At 47.3% G+C, this 12,146-nt stretch overlaps 4 protein-coding genes across 4 annotated transcripts; 2 read left to right on the top strand and 2 right to left on the bottom strand.

Moving 5' to 3' along the window:
- Positions 1-287: 287 nt before the first annotated feature.
- Positions 288-2,402, top strand: ACHE_50894A (flavin-containing monooxygenase; the record flags this gene model as incomplete). Its single annotated transcript, XM_043280661.1, has 7 exons — positions 288-552; positions 628-821; positions 875-1,039; positions 1,093-1,258; positions 1,315-1,383; positions 1,434-2,126; positions 2,179-2,402. The coding sequence occupies 7 exons, from the start codon at positions 288-290 to the stop codon at positions 2,400-2,402; spliced, it is 1,776 nt and encodes a 591-aa protein (XP_043138218.1).
- Positions 2,403-2,781: 379 nt separating this feature from the next.
- Positions 2,782-3,686, bottom strand: ACHE_50893S (uncharacterized protein; the record flags this gene model as incomplete). Its single annotated transcript, XM_043280660.1, has 3 exons — positions 2,782-2,982; positions 3,039-3,575; positions 3,636-3,686. 3 exons carry the CDS (start codon positions 3,684-3,686, stop codon positions 2,782-2,784), a joined length of 789 nt encoding a protein of 262 aa, XP_043138217.1.
- A 915-nt stretch (positions 3,687-4,601) lies between these two features.
- ACHE_50892A (uncharacterized protein) lies at positions 4,602-6,991 on the top strand (the record flags this gene model as incomplete). The annotated part of the gene is made up of 7 exons (XM_043280659.1): positions 4,602-4,692; positions 4,783-4,837; positions 4,889-4,988; positions 5,048-6,100; positions 6,153-6,244; positions 6,303-6,607; positions 6,657-6,991. 7 exons carry the CDS (start codon positions 4,602-4,604, stop codon positions 6,989-6,991), a joined length of 2,031 nt encoding a protein of 676 aa, XP_043138216.1.
- A 173-nt stretch (positions 6,992-7,164) lies between these two features.
- Positions 7,165-8,131, bottom strand: ACHE_50891S (putative short chain dehydrogenase/reductase; the record flags this gene model as incomplete). The annotated part of the gene is made up of 3 exons (XM_043280658.1): positions 7,165-7,385; positions 7,442-7,678; positions 7,726-8,131. 3 exons carry the CDS (start codon positions 8,129-8,131, stop codon positions 7,165-7,167), a joined length of 864 nt encoding a protein of 287 aa, XP_043138215.1.
- Between the last annotated feature and the right edge of the window lie 4,015 nt (positions 8,132-12,146).

Here is a 12,146-nt window from a genome sequence, read left to right as displayed (position 1 = left end):
CCGAAGGAATGGAGGGATCTGACGTGAGGAATGAGATTCGGTCTGTAATTGAATGCCGTAACGTAGAAGATTCGTACGCAGTTTGCGGGACGGAAGTTTGTCGGCAGATAGCAAAAGACTGGTTATTTAACTCTGGTGGTGTCCTCGGGAGACGTATTGTTGTGCCGTGATACCTCACAAGCTTCCTCATATTGATATTGCTTCCTTTCTGCACTTTTGCACACAAAACGTTCATTTCCCGGGACTTCCATATAATTGCTCAACTTCATTCCATCCCTTTGTCAAAGATGAGACGTCTTTCTCGTTTGTTAAACGGCAGCAACGACAACGCAGCAGAACCCCTGCCGACAGAGAGCAAATGGATCGTGGAAGAACGCTCTATTGACGAAGCTCGCCCTCTACGAGTTGTCATAATCGGCTCTGGTATTTCAGGTATCATCTCTTCCGTCAGATTCAGACAGCGAATTGCCAATGTAGACCTCTGCGTCTATGAGAAGAATGCAGACGTTGGCGGTACTTGGCTTGAGAATCGGTACCCCGGATGTGCATGTGGTATGTAGTACCCCGCGTTGTCTCTTTTTCCTCATTCGTATTCCGCAGCGACTGAATTTTTGTAATTGTGACCAGACATACCCGCACACACGTACCAGGCCACATTCGAACCGAACAAAGAGTGGTCGACATTCTATGCTACGGCTCCCGAGATTTATCAATATTGGAAGCGTGTAGCCAGCAAGTATGGCTGTGAGAAGCATATCAAGTTCAAGCAGCAGGTCGTGCAGGCTGTATGGGACGAGAAGAAGAGCAATTGGCAGCTTCAGGTTAGCATCTTCGCATGATTATGAGGAACCAGGGCTGATATTACAACGACAAGGTCCAAGATGTCGATTCTGGCTCGGTATACTCGGATGAAGCCGATGTACTCATCTCAGCAACCGGTGCGCTGAATAATTGGAAGTGGCCTGATATCCCTGGCCTTCATGACTTCAGGGGCAAATTAATGCACAGTGCCAAGTGGGATGAGAGTTATGATTATAGCGTACGAAGCCCTGGGTGTCACCACTAATGAGAATAAGCTAATTCGTCTATTAGGGCAAGAAAACTGCTGTGATTGGAAACGGGTCGAGTGGTATCCAGGTTGTTCCTGGCATGCTGCCAAAGGTCACACATTTAGACCACTATATCAGGGGTCGAACATGGCTCTCGCCAACGCTTGCTCGGGATGAAATTGACAAGCGAGGTGCTGGTCTAGAAAACTGTGGGTATTTCTCGTCTTTCGGTAGATCGAAATTCATATGCTGACATCACCTTCAGTCTCCTTCAGCCCGGAAGAGATTGAAGAATTCAAGAAAGACCACCAGAAGTACCAGAGATTTCGTAAAGGTAAGGACGTGACATGCTTTTGTCTGAACCTCTGCTTAAACTTGCGATAGGGGTTGAATTGGAACTGCAATCCGTTCACGGAGCAACAATTACCGGCACACCAGAACAAGTCGGGGCGCGAGGAATCTTCCTGGAGAACATGAAACGGCGCCTGGCAGGGAACCCCGCTCTCATTGATGACTTGATTCCATCCTTCCCACCCGTTTGTCGAAGACTTACGCCAGGCCCCGGGTACCTCGAAGCCCTAACGGACGACAAGGTAGATGTCGTCACCTCGCCAATCGTCAAGGTCGACACAGAGGGCATCATCACAGCTGATGGAAAGCACCACCCGACTGACGTCCTCGTCTGCGCCACTGGATTCGACACAACCTTCACACCCCGCTTCCCCATCATCGGCCGTAATGGAGTTTCCTTAGCGCAGCGATGGAAACAGACCCCAGAAACGTATTTATCGCTTGCTGTTGATGGATTCCCGAACTACTTCATTTGTCTAGGCCCCAATGCGGCTCTAGGTGAAGGAAACTTGCTTCTCTTAATTGAAAAGGAAATTGATTATTTCACTGAATGCGTGATGAAGATGCAGCGCGACAATATTCGGGCGATCGGACCTCGGAAGGAATCCGTGGCGCGCTTCACCAAGCATTGTGATCAGTACTTCTTGCGCACGGTATTCAGTGAGAAATGTCGAAGCTGGTATAAGGGTGGAACGGAGGATGGGAGAGTGACGGCTGTGTGGCCTGGTAAGTCTACGTTCACTCATCATGAGATTGTTCGTAAGCTAACATGCCATAGGATCTTCCCTTCATTCCATGAAAGCCCTGGCACATCCTCGCTGGGAAGACTATGAGTATGAGTACGTCGACGATAACCCCAACGGCTGGATTGGAGATGGTTGGACGGAGAATGAGAAGTACAAGAGGATCAACGTAGATTATCTAGATGATGACCAGGTCGACTTTCCAAGCGTGGTTGTTGACAACAGAGAAGTCCCAGCAGCTGGTGTCACTGCTGATTGATTATTGTGATGCTCTTAGAATTTAGTGGAATGGATATTATAATAGCATAAGGCCTTGAAATGAGTTCGTATAAAAAATCAGGTTGAGGATTTCAGTTGAAGGTCGAGAAGCACGTGAAACGTAAGAGTCAGCTGGTCACTGTTTAAGGCGATCAAAAGTCCCCCGAAAGTACGATCACCCTATCTACCAAATTAAGTCTTAGATAAATTAAGATAATAATTAGTCGAGTTTTCATTTAATTTGGGTTAGCTATGGGCATCATATCCATTCAATCATATCATTCCCTCCAGGGATTTCATCGTCATCATTTTCATCATCATCGTCGCCATCAATTCCTAGACAGTCCAAGGAAATTAGACCAAGGGAGAGTGAGGGATAATCAACGCTCCTCCCAGACATTATGCCCAGCATGAGGCGAAAATGTCGAGTTTGCACTAGTTCCACGCTCAGTATCACCATTACCTTCCGCTTCTGCATCCCGCAATTCCGGCTGCGTGATCCTTCGATATTCGCCGTTATTCCTCGATGAGGCAGTGCTCATCCAACTGGCGCGATGGCCTCCAAACTGGACAAATCCAACCTAATATAGTTAGTCCAGGATCACGAGGCGTGGGGAAGCGGCCGGATGTGGCTTACCTTAGTCGCCCAAATTAAAGCAGCAGCAGCGAAGATCATCCAAGAAACATTCTGTTGCTGTACCCTCCATGGAGTCAGGCAACTGCGGTGGTATCCAAGCTGCATTTCACAAGCGTTGTCACCATGGTCGCGATCTTTGAATGGCCACGCCCTGTCATGAACACTACGAAGTCCGCAGCATTGATTCGTATCCTGGATGGTCCGAATAGCATGCGCGTTCTTCGACTGGAAAAAGCCCTGCCATTGCTGCTCAAGGTGACAGGCAAGTATATTGCCAGGGAAGAGGTATGCCAAGGCCACACTCGCAATTGCAGATAAGAGGATGGAATGAAGTTGGTCGATTATCGAAACAACCCGGGTCCGTGGCGTATTGGCATTAGCGCCGCTTCTGCTGGATGTATTGGAGACGGCTAGGGCAGCAGCAGTCAAAGGGGAGAGTAAAGTCACGAGGACTGGAAGCCATGATGGCAGCGGAAGGAATGATGACGATATGCGAGACCAGGCTAGCGCTCCAAGGATTAAGGTCACAGCGAGTGGCTTGGCGCGAATAAGATCAGCAAGCTAGACCATTTAGATTGCACCTGGCAATATACGTACCAAAATGAGAAAGGACAAGGATACAGGCGTGGCTTGAAACATCCCAGGCATGGTGTCTGTCGAGCAGGTTGCTTGCAGGGGAGAGTACAAGTAGTTAAAGCTACGAGCGGGGCTTGCTCTTATACGGCGTAAACATGCAAACGACAGCACAATGGGCGTTGGCTCATGATGATCAGTCGACTTCTTCGTACTTTTGTCTTTGTCTCATTGTCATTGTTCTAATCCTACTTGTACGCTTCCAACAATAGCATTCCAAACTAGCATGCTCCGTACAGTAACTCCTACATGATAGAGACGATCAATCGGTAGATGGACACTCGGGAGATGAGGATGTGCACAAATACTGACTTTAGTAACTGCCAAGCATTAGCTATGCCACACACTAATCCCAACTGGCGATGCGGTGTCTCCGCTCTCGTGCGGGGAAACGTACGGTATGGTATGGTAACGGTGTCCAAATGAGGGGAAGCAGACGCGGGATCGCCAAAAGAGGTAAGATCGGTGGGTCCAGCACGCACAACCATTCATAACCCAGCATATGTCTGGATTAGATAATTAATGACGAAAGTGACAATAAATCCCACACAAGAGCAAAAAGGGGAAGCAATAGCGCTATACCAAAATAAAGATCGCAGTCAATCAATGGTTTTGTTGGAGTTGTTGGTCGCATTGTGTAATGTGCTCTTCAGCAGGAGTTTAAGTTTGATTGACAGGTACTTCTTGTACGTCTCGATCTCCACAGAGTTGGAGAAGGACTTTGGGACATCCTCACGTACGAAAGCATCGAAAAACGCACGATGCTCCTGATTCTGATTTCCGACAGCATTGATCCCTGTTCACTCGGCTTGTCTTCCGGCCCAATTGTCAAGGCCAATTCTGACGCAGAACCCGGATCTCTCGCTGGATACTACGATCTTACCCCGGACTCTCTCCCGCCTTTTATAAGCTTCTCCCCGATGGGCCACAATGAAATCGTCTTCTGAGAAACACTTTCGCTGTACTGTCTGCCAGCGAGGCTTCACGCGAATCGATCATCTGAAGAGACACCAACTTCGTCGTATGTGCCTCATGCTTCATGCATGCTGCAGTTGTCCAGATGTTGGATTTTCTCGGTGCTTGGACGTTGGACTAATTCCATAACCACCAGACTCCGGACTGAAGCCTTACTCGTGTGTTTTCTGCAATGAGGCCTTTGCGCGCTGGTATGTTCTTCTAGTATCTCCCAACTGCGTGGGACTAATTTGCTCCTCAAGTGATAATCTCCGGGACCACTATGCGGACTGCGCAAAACGCGGGGACCAGAAAATCCCGGAAACCGGCCAGAGAGGCAGACGGCGGCATGCGTGTCAACCAGTACCTCTACCTCAATCTACTACGGCTTGGAATATTGAGCTGACCAAATTCGCGTGTAGTGCATGTCGATGAAGCTTCGCTGCGATGGATCGAATCCCTGTGGTTCGTGCCAGAAACGGAACGTGGAGTGCGTTAAGGAACAAAAGCCTGGCTCACAAAAATCCCCGTTATCAGATAGCCAGTCTACAAGTACAACCCACTCTGCGCTTGCACCCCGCAATATTTACGAACCGTCATCTGATCGCGGGTCGATCAAGTTCCTCCTCAATGGAGGCACCGACAGCTTTACCGAACACTTCCACCTTCCGCCACATACTGATAGGGCCCGGGGCTTGGAATACCATAACCAAAAGGGGTTTGAAGAGGCTGAGATGTCAATCCTTGGGTATCCTGAAAGAAGCGATCAGCCGGGCTATGCACCAGAGTTTGTCGAGTCAGACCTGTCTGCTCAGTCTTTTTTCCAGGATACCTTTATCAATTTCTTTCAAGGTCCGTTTCCACTTGGCGAACCACCAAGAACATTGGACGAGCACTACAGAAGCGAAACTCCCTACGATCCTTTAGTGCCCCAAGGGCAACCATCACACGAACCGGAGAAGCCGTTTGCTATGGCACTGATTCAAGCAATATTATCTAGAGCCTGGACGGTCCCCCTTGAACCTAAGGTTCAGGAAGAAATATCCATGGATATTCATTTTTTATTGACGACTGCCCGCATTCGAAAATTCGTCTCGCTATACTCCAGGTTCTGGCATCCCAATTGCCCGCTCGTCCACATCGCAACCTTTGATCCCGAAATTGCCTCATTGCCCTTGCTCACATCTATCGTTTTTATGGGCGCCATATACTCGGATGACATGAGGGAGTCGGTTGCCGCTAAGAGGGTTCTTGATTTCGCAGAATTGTTTGTGTTCTCGAGTCACGTTTTTGCGTCCGAGCATGATATTGGCGCTAGCTTTCGTACGGAACACCGCATGGATGATGAGCCGAATGAACTGGTTCAACTGCAGGACCTCCAAGCAGGGTACATCATGACTGTTACACAATATTGGGCAGGTAGTCGTGTTTCGCGAAACCGCGCGATGGAGACCCTTTTCAATCAGGTTGTCAACGTAAGTCGACCTTCCAGGTATAGAAATTACCAGATGCTGATCAGACTGCCAGGCTTCGCGTAGACTTGGTCTTTCCAAGTGTCGTCACCAACGACAAGATCAGTTCCACGAGTCTTTGTGGATTAAAACAGAATCTCGTATTCGGTACGGCTAAGGGCTTATTAGCGTTACATTAGCAGTCTTTGATGCTGACCGTTGGTAGTATCATGGTCATGATAGCCCTGATCGACTCTGCGTTCTCATTCTTCCAGAATTACCCGTGTCGCCTGGCGCATGTTGAGATGGATTTTGATCTTCCATGTGAAGAGAGCCTCTTCAATTCTGTCCATCCATTCTCAGAACCGAATTTCCGCTTCTCTCGAAATCTCACCGTCTCAGAAGCTTTCCAGAGTCTATTCGAGGAGTGCCCAGAGGATCCACTTCGTCCTCCCTCCCCGTCCCTTACGCAAAACAACGTCGGTAATCCTTTGGCTTTCACAGTATTCGACATGTTTCTTCTAATACACTGTATGTACACTTTTTCAGACAATTATTCACTATCACTAACCAATCCTAGTGCTATACGCTTTCATAAACACCCACATGACCCTCCTAATCCCCATCCTACGAAAATACCAAACATCAAAGTCACCCAGCACAATCCCAGATGATTCCATCCTAGCAGCAATCCGCACAGCCCTATCACGATGGCGCGACAACTGGGTGACATTACATAACCAATTACCAGGAGATCAATGGGCGTCTATGGGTTTCTACAAGAATGGATACAACTTCTGGCTTGTTTCGCAATTGCTTATCACCAAGAAGGAAAGCGTGGATGTGGTGATGCGGATGGAGGTGAAGTGTGAGGATAAATTGGAGAAGCTGAAGGTGCTTCTTATGGATGAGTAGTAGGCTGGATATGTATTTGTATTTGCTCTGTGTGTTACTGCTATTCGGATTTTTTTGCATATGGGAGGAGTGTATTAATATCGAGATTTCTTTTTCTTCATCAGCATCGGGGTCTTGAAGAGTATTTGTATGCAAGTCAAGTACCATCGTCGTGATTGCTCCAATGGTATGATCTATGCATACCCCAGCTTCGCAAACGTCTCAATATTTGTCTTCGTATCCTCATCAACATATTCCGGCGGTTCTGCGAAAGTAACATGCTCCCCATGCAACTCAGCAACGTTCCCCGTCAACGAAGAATCATCAACAAACTGCTCCGCGGCCTTAGTAGCCGTCGACATGGGCGTGAGAATCATCGCCTTAAACAAATCCGAGCTGGGCGCGAGGTTGGTTTCTATTTTTATCAGCCTCCCACACTAAACATGCACGCAGAGAGAAAGAAGGGCTAACCAATAACAGCCGGCGCGAGTGCATTAATTTGAATCTGCTCCCTTTCTAATGCCGGCGCTAAGGAGCGGACTAAGCCAATAACACCGTGTTTGGTGGCTGAGTAGATCGGTGCCATCGGGAAGGCATAGAGACCGGCGTTGGACGCGGTACAAATGATACTACCCTTGCTTGGCGGTTTTCCATCACCAGCAATCGTGGGGGTATTCTTAGAGATGTAGTGTATCCCCAAATGAACAGCTGTCATCATTAGCACCCCCAATCCCACAGATAAGGACACGCCATACTATAAAGCACCCCCGAAAGATTAACATCCACCGTCTTCAACCCCGGCTTCACCAGCCCACCACCACTCGCACTCCACAGCGCAGACTTGACTAAATCCACCGACTCGGTAACCCCTGCATTTGCAAAGACCACATCCACACCCCCCTGCTGCTCAAACACCCTCTCAAAAGCCGCAGCCTGCGACTCCCACGAGGATACATCGCAGTGCTCGAAACTGACACTTGCAGTAGGATACTGCGAGCGCAGAGACTGGCGCGCTTTGGCACCAGCTGACGGGTTGATGTCTAGGATTGTAACGTGAGTGTTTGTGTTTGTGTATGCGGGGGAGGAGAGGAAGTGGTGGGTTATGCCTAGGCCGATGCCTGATGCGCCGCCGGTTATGATGATGGATTTTGGGCGAGGCATTGTTATGTTGTGTTGTTGTTGCTGTTGTTGGATAGGGAGGAGATGGACGGGGAGGAGAGGGTGTTGCTCTGTATGGACTATCGAGGATAGATTGGTGTGAGAAAGAAGTGCGAGGGGAAACAGGTGTTTATGTGTTGTGCTTACTGGTTAGTGGCTATTTACTTCACGACCCCTCTTGGATGATCTTCACTGTGGAGTTGGGGGATTTCCGATAGTATCATCCATGTGCATGGATGTTATCACTAGTGCCCTGGACTATATACATACATGCTAGAAATTAATTGGTGATACTATTGCGCGTAACATATCCTTTCTCTCCGAATCTGGGATTCCTTGACTACAATATCGAGTCGAACTTCATACATCAGGGCAAGTAGACCATGTGAAGTTGAATATATGTAGGTTTCGTCGATCACTGCGAAGTATACATAATTCCAAATACCACAAATTCCCAAAAAAAACCCAAAAAAAAAAAAAAAAAAAAGTGACATAACTTAAGCAATCCCACCGCCGCCCCTATTTGACAAATTCTGCAGACGTCCGGGTAAACCATCCAAATCCTCGACGAGCGTATTCCGATCATCGTATTTCCGAGTCGTATCAAAGTCGATCAAAACCGCCTTCTCTCCACGAACAAAAAACCTATATCGATTTCGAATCACCATGTCTAATCCCTAGAGCATGTAGTCGAGGAAGCGTCTCTTGACAGGCTTCTAGATCCTGAGGATCCGCATGTCGTGCATTTCGAACCCGTTCCATGAGAAACCCAATCACTCGGCCATCCTCTGTGAGGTTGTCCCAGGAACCGGGGACCAATATCATGGCCTTCAATCCAATGGTATGCTGTCGTCTCGTTTTCCACGTACTGGATCTCCCAGACGAAGCGCGTGAATTTGATGGCTACGACGGTGTCGAATGTCGGATGTGTAGCTTCAGACACGCCCATTCGTAGTTTCTCACCTATTTTTAGGCCCGTGTACTCGATACAAGTCCCGTGCCATATGCTTGCAACACCAGGGAATGCGGTCCAAGCCGCGCGCGCAAAGTACGGTTGTCCAGTATCCGCATCGCGAGCTATTAGTCCCTCCTTCCAGTTTCCGGGATAAGGGTAGGAGGACGGTGGCTAGGGATGGACCGAAAGTCATATCTTCTATGGCGTAGATGCTGGACTCGATAGTGACATATTTGATAAAGCGAGGGTCGACAAGGAGGCGAGGCGTAGCTTTCATACCCGTCGATATCAATTTCAGCTTGCAGGAGCTCAATCTTCCGGTTTGTTATTGTCATTGGTAGCGATCTGGGGTTGCTTGTGTCGGATTTGCTGCCAGGAATAATCGAGACTTTGAACAAAGAAAGGCGTCGGATTACTCATATTCCTGCATGAGAATGAAGCATTGCTATAAGTTGGTTGATAGAAATAGCCTGGCTGTGTTTGTGATCATCAAAAAGCGGCGCGTATTCGCGTCTACTTTCAAGGTTACATTGGCTTTAGTCTATATTTTCATAAACATGATAGCAAAAAGCAGTATGGAGGCCTCATTGCTGCGGTTGTTCTTCAAGGACCCATCTCTCTAACATGGGGCCAAGATAAGTGCTGACCGAAGCAAGCATCCAGAGGTGTCTAGTAATATGGGCGGGTACCTAACATCGTTAATAATATATGATTTAATGTTTATTACTATAGAGTGGCTTGTCCTCAAAATATAAATAGCTTCCTTTCAACTTAGACCATTCAGTGAGGAATACCCAGTAGCTCCGTAAATCTACTGTGCTTCCCGTCTATAACCTCACCACAACCACATTCTCTAATATGAACCTCAAAAATCTCCCTGGTAAACTTTCGACGCGGATTAAAGGTACCAATGCAACGTCGAGAATTGCACCAGTGATATCTGCATACAGAACAATGCAAGCCTCATTCTGGAGTTCCTGTGCGAGCATTTAAAACCCCGGCCCGGATGATCCCCATGAAGCGCTTCGGATTCCGACAAGATAATTCAGGCTTTGTGCGCTTATATCGTTATAAATTGGGGTTGGGCCTTTTTTTGCTCCACGTCTCCAAGGCGTACTGGTTCATTGCGCCGAAGCTCCCGTGTATGGCAATTCCAGTTTGCATCGCAGTGTTGTAATGAAATAGAGTAAAGCGACTATGCCGTGTGCGTTTATCTGTTGAATAAAAACATGGAACGCTCTTCATGGACGGTAAAGCTGCCAGGTGCTTCTGGCGGAGTCCAAACATTTGTAGGACATCGGCTTGGACAAATGGAAGATAGTCCATACATTAGTGAAGCAATGAAAACAAACACAACGGCATGTAATCAAGTACAGGTATTCGCTAAAGTCACCGCAAGTCTCGCACTCAGCCGTATGGAGCTTGTTCCAGAGTGTTTGCAGGGAAAACGAAGCTCCAGAGCCGATGCTGCGGATGCCCGGATTGTGACAGGGGAGCGCAACGTGGTCTTTGAGTATACATGAATTAGGGATACGATCTGCCTGGCTCGCCGGTTGACGTATCCAAAGTTCGTCATCAGCGAGTATACTTCGACATGTAGCAGCACCATATTAAAAATTTCCAGGGGAAGTTGGACCAATGTTCCGAGACTGCAACTTGGTGCTGAGGCAAACGAATAATTGATGACGAGGTGGCAAAGACTCTCATTTTTATCTAAGGTGTGATTTTGAGTACCAATAATAATCAAATATTGCTCGTTCGATACCATCATGGGAAACAATGGTTATGGTGGCTGAAATGATCTACTAATTCACTGTATATAAACTAGATGGCAATATGGACAATGTCATGTAAATTCTGACAACACGTTGTTTGAAATAACTGTCAGTCTGAAACAACTTCTCTCAGCCAGCTTACTCTCGAGACAGAAATTCTGCTTACATGCTTGGATGGATTCTGATCGTCTGCAGCAGAACCACAATGCTAGCTTTCGTTGATAATTACCCATTCAAACTAACCCAATTAGCGTGTGGTCTAACTGAATTCCCATACTAGTGAAGCTAACCTTGCCCAATTCTAAATTTTGTGCGCCATCAAATTTGCATGCTTCATGATGAACGAAAAGCCGCTTTGCTTAAGAACTGAGTGCAGGGCTAGCCTTGTATGGCATCTATGGGCCCATCTTAATGGCTACTCATTGTTGCATGGAATTACGCTACCAATCACAAGCTAGGGGCTTTGAGGCTCGCCATATAAAATGTCACTGTTTCTGTGGGACGAACCCAATTTATGTTTTGTGCCTTTGGTTCCCTGTGAAAAGTGAAAAGGACGATACAAGACTATCCACTTTTCACTGAGAGAGTTATCATCTTGTGGAGCAAAACGAGCCTACACTTGCCTTCTATGGCTATAGAGGGACATCCACCTCATATCTTACCAGTCTGCTACCAGACATATCAGTGAAATTCATCTCATTGCGCACATTTTTCAACCCCAGAAGATTGACAGCCACGCTGAGGTCCAATATCTATGGCTACAAAGAGCTACAGAATCTTTAGGAAGTAATATACTTTCTTGTAGTGGGTGTATGTATTACCTTCTCTAATAATGAGCCCCTATGTCTGTTGGTGGCTGAGATATTGAGGTTATAAAAAGCGCCATTTTCTATGGAATACAGAGGCGCGCCGCTCGCTTGGGTGCGCCGCCCACTTGTGAATTACGTTAGTGAGGGAAGTTCTTCGTGAGGCTGCTGATGAACTCAAAGAAGGGGATACAAATGACTAGGGTGGGGAACCTAGTGAGAAACAACAGAGTACATATGAACAGGGTACAAATGAGCGGGAAGGTTCCGCAATGATTCTCCTTCAATGATAGAATAGATGGACTGTAGTAAGAATCAGCTGTCACTACAAAAAATAATTGATCAATCAAGTGGCCAGACTCACATGACAAGGGCCAAGGATTATGGATTTTAGTGAGCTGCTAAGCATTATTCTCCATCTTTGCAAAGAGTCCGTATGCCCTTCGAAAACTTAACCAGAAGACGTACCACCGAATTGCTTT

Source organism: Aspergillus chevalieri, chromosome 5, assembly GCF_016861735.1.
Source record: "Aspergillus chevalieri M1 DNA, chromosome 5, nearly complete sequence".
Classification (NCBI taxonomy): Eukaryota; Fungi; Ascomycota; class Eurotiomycetes; order Eurotiales; family Aspergillaceae; genus Aspergillus; species Aspergillus chevalieri.
This window is presented reverse-complemented; position numbering and strand designations above follow the sequence as displayed.